Raw genomic sequence first — 2,832 nt, forward strand, 5'->3', positions numbered from 1 at the left:
GATGGCATTGCCGGGGGTTGGGAGGTGGTTGGCTGATTCCTTGTCCCGGCGGAAACCCCCGCGGCTTGGATCTGGTAGGAAGGACCGCCCCCAAAAAGTCCCGTGGAAAGGAAAGGTCGGGGCCGGAGGGGACGCAGCGCTGTGGGGGTGAACAGTGGGACCCACCGGGCTGCCACTGCTTCCCAACCCTCCCTTACCCTCCCCCCCCGGGACACCCGCAGCCCGACACCCGTAGGTGGAGGGCAGCCCCAACGCCCCTTCGTTTCAGCACTGATGGACTCCTGTGGTTGATGTGGGACGCTGGGGGGGCTCAGAGTGCTGCCCCGTGCCGGGTTTGGGGAGGAAAAAAGGGGAGAACGCCTCTTTTGGCATCGTGCTGCGGGAGATGCGGGGCTGACCCACGAGCAGCCCGCGGGCGATCACGGCTCCAGTCGCACTGTGGCTGCGATCCCCTCTGAGCATCATCAGAGATTTGGGTTTGCAATCACCGCAACAGCAGCAGGCAGAGAACATCCCGGGGGTGGGACGGGGGGTGGTTGGGGGCCCAACCGTCACCGCAGAGGGACCCCGGAGCCCCCAGTGCTGCCCAGGGGGAGCTGAGAGGCAGCACAGCGCCTGTGTGGGGCACTGTGAGCGCTCGGATCGATGCGGCGCCGAGATCAGGGCTGGGAAACGGCAGTAACTAATGGAGCTGTTAATTAAACATCATAAAAGAGAGAGGGAGACGCAGCAGCAGCGAGCGCGGACCCGTTGCCGTGCTCGTTCCGTTGCCCACGTACGGCTGTGACGGGGCGCTCCCGATGTGTCCCCGCGTGTCCCCTCACCTCGCTCTCCCCCCCGCAGTCACCTCGGAGCAGATCGAGCAGCTCCACCGGCGCTTCAAGCAGCTGAGCCACAACAGGAAGACCATCCGGTACGGGGTGTCCGCTGGTGGGGTCGGGTTGCAGGGGAGGGGGAGGGAGGAGGAAGGCAGCAGCGATCCCTGAGCCCACGTCCTGGAGCATCGCACAGACCTCCGTGTGGCGGGGACCAAACCCCACTGATACACGGCGCTGCTCGCTGGCAGTTTGAACTGGGGCAAAAGCTCATATTGGGGCAAAACCCCTTTTTCTCGTGATCGCGTTGGAAGGACGGGCCGGGATTTCTGCCCGCAGCGTTCCCTCCCCTCCTGCCCTCTCCGCCTTGTTCTGTGCAGCAAAGAGGACTTCGACACCATCCCCGACCTCGAGTTCAACCCCATCAGGGCCCGAATCGTGCACGCCTTCTTCGACAAGCGGTACGTGCAGCCCCGAGGGGGGGAGCATAGAATTACAGCGTGGTTGAGCTGGAAGGGACCTTACAGCCCCCAGCTCCTGCCCTGCTGGTTACCCTCACCAGCTCAGGCTGCCCAGCGCCCATCCATGGCCATGAGCACCGCTGGGGATGGGGCACCCACAGCTCTCCGTGCAGCCTGGGCTGCAGGAAGGTTGGGCAGAGCTCTGGCCCTGAGGGTTGAGCCGGAGCCAGGCTGGGAATGAGGGAAATTGGAGCTGAGCTCTGGGGAAACGCTGGCGCCGTGCTGAGCAGCCCTGGGTCTGCACGGTGCCTATAGGGAGGGCAGGTTGGGGCATTGCAGCCGCCATCCCCAGCAGCTCTGCTGCCATCAGGAACCTGCGGAAGGCGCCGGCTGGGCTGGCAGAGGAGATCAACTTCGAGGACTTCCTGACCATCATGTCCTACTTCAGACCCATCGAGATGGACATGGACGAGGAGCGGCTGGAGAGCTTCCGCAAGGAGAAGCTCAAATGTGAGGCGGTGCCGAGGGGCAGCGGGGCTCAGGGCGGGCCACACGCTGACCCCGCATCCCTTTCTCATCCCTCCCAGTCCTCTTCCATATGTACGATGCCGACTACGACGGGATCATCACGCTGCAGGAGTACAAAAACGTAACGTATGGGGGCAGTGGGGGTCTCCCCGCCGCCGCGCCGCCCACCGCAGCCCCCGCTGCCCCGCAGGTGCTGGATGAGCTGATGTCTGGGAATCCCCACCTGGAGAAGGAGTCGCTGCGTGCCATCGCTGAGGGGGCCATGCTGGAGGCGGCCAGCGCGTGCATGGCCCGCACGGTGCGAGTTCACACGGGGGTGGCACAGAGGGGCTGGAAGGGGCGTGATGAAGCTGTGGGTGCAGCTGTGATGGTTTGTCTCCTGCTGTGCGCAGGGCCCGGATGAGGTGTATGAAGGCATCACCTTTGAGGATTTCCTGAAGGTTGGTGCCTCGCTCTGCTCCCCAATGCCTGCCAGCACCCGGCCCTGCTCACCCCTTCCCTACAGGTGTGGAAGGGAATCGACATCGAGACCAAAATGCACGTCCGCTTCCTCACCATGGAGGCCATCGCTCACTGCTACTGACCAGGAGCAGGACGGAGCCTTCCCAGCATCACAAGGCCACGTTCCACTCTCTAGAACCGTAAGAGGTATTTTATCTGTAATAAAAGGTATTTCTGTTTTTACTCTTTGCTGAGAAATGCTCCAGCCGCTGCTCGGTGCCTGATGGAGCTCTCCATCACGCCGTGTGAAGTTATGGCACCGTCTGCCTGACTGCACAGCTCAAATCTGCCACTGTGAGCAGTGCCACAGCATGGCTGGGATGGGGACAGCGGGGACACGGGGGCTGGAAGACACAGATGGGGGCACAGGGACGTGGGGAGTGGGGGATAAAGGGGGCACCACAGGGACACGGGGACACAGCAATTGGGGGATGTAGGGATGCAGGGACGTGGTGGCAGAGGGACCCAGGAATTGGGGGATGCAGGAATGTAGGGATGTGGGGACACAGGGCCATAGGGGGGACAGA

The 2,832-nt window shown here is 63.2% G+C and overlaps 1 protein-coding gene across 3 annotated transcripts; it reads left to right on the plus strand.

The window, feature by feature from the left end:
* The first annotated feature begins 554 nt into the window (after nucleotides 1–554).
* On the plus strand, nucleotides 555–2,489 carry TESC (tescalcin). 3 transcript variants are annotated; one of them, XM_019621193.1, is made up of 7 exons: nucleotides 555–913; nucleotides 1,196–1,276; nucleotides 1,725–1,786; nucleotides 1,864–1,925; nucleotides 1,995–2,102; nucleotides 2,197–2,244; nucleotides 2,310–2,452. In XM_019621193.1, the coding sequence occupies exons 1-7, from the start codon at nucleotides 801–803 to the stop codon at nucleotides 2,385–2,387; spliced, it is 552 nt and encodes a 183-aa protein (XP_019476738.1). In that variant the 5' UTR covers nucleotides 555–800; the 3' UTR covers nucleotides 2,388–2,452. The 3 variants fall into 3 exon arrangements, with proteins under 3 accessions (XP_019476738.1, XP_019476737.1, XP_010718868.1); XM_019621192.2 differs by having other exon boundaries at nucleotides 557–913; nucleotides 1,632–1,786; nucleotides 2,310–2,489; XM_010720566.3 differs by having other exon boundaries at nucleotides 570–913; nucleotides 1,647–1,786.
* Nucleotides 2,490–2,832: the final 343 nt, after the last annotated feature.

This window comes from Meleagris gallopavo, chromosome 17 (assembly GCF_000146605.3).
Source record: "Meleagris gallopavo isolate NT-WF06-2002-E0010 breed Aviagen turkey brand Nicholas breeding stock chromosome 17, Turkey_5.1, whole genome shotgun sequence".
NCBI lineage: Eukaryota > Metazoa > Chordata > Aves > Galliformes > Phasianidae > Meleagris > Meleagris gallopavo.

Coding starts and splice junctions, on each gene's coding strand:
- TESC (XM_019621192.2), top strand. CDS start 801: ATGTGTCCCCGCGTGTCCCCTCACCTCGCTCTCCCCCCCGCAGTCACC. Junction 1,277..1,631: donor CACGCCTTCTTCGACAAGCG/GTACGTGCAGCC, acceptor CATCCCCAGCAG/CTCTGCTGCCATCAGGAACC. Junction 2,103..2,196: donor GCGCGTGCATGGCCCGCACG/GTGCGAGTTCAC, acceptor TGCTGTGCGCAG/GGCCCGGATGAGGTGTATGA.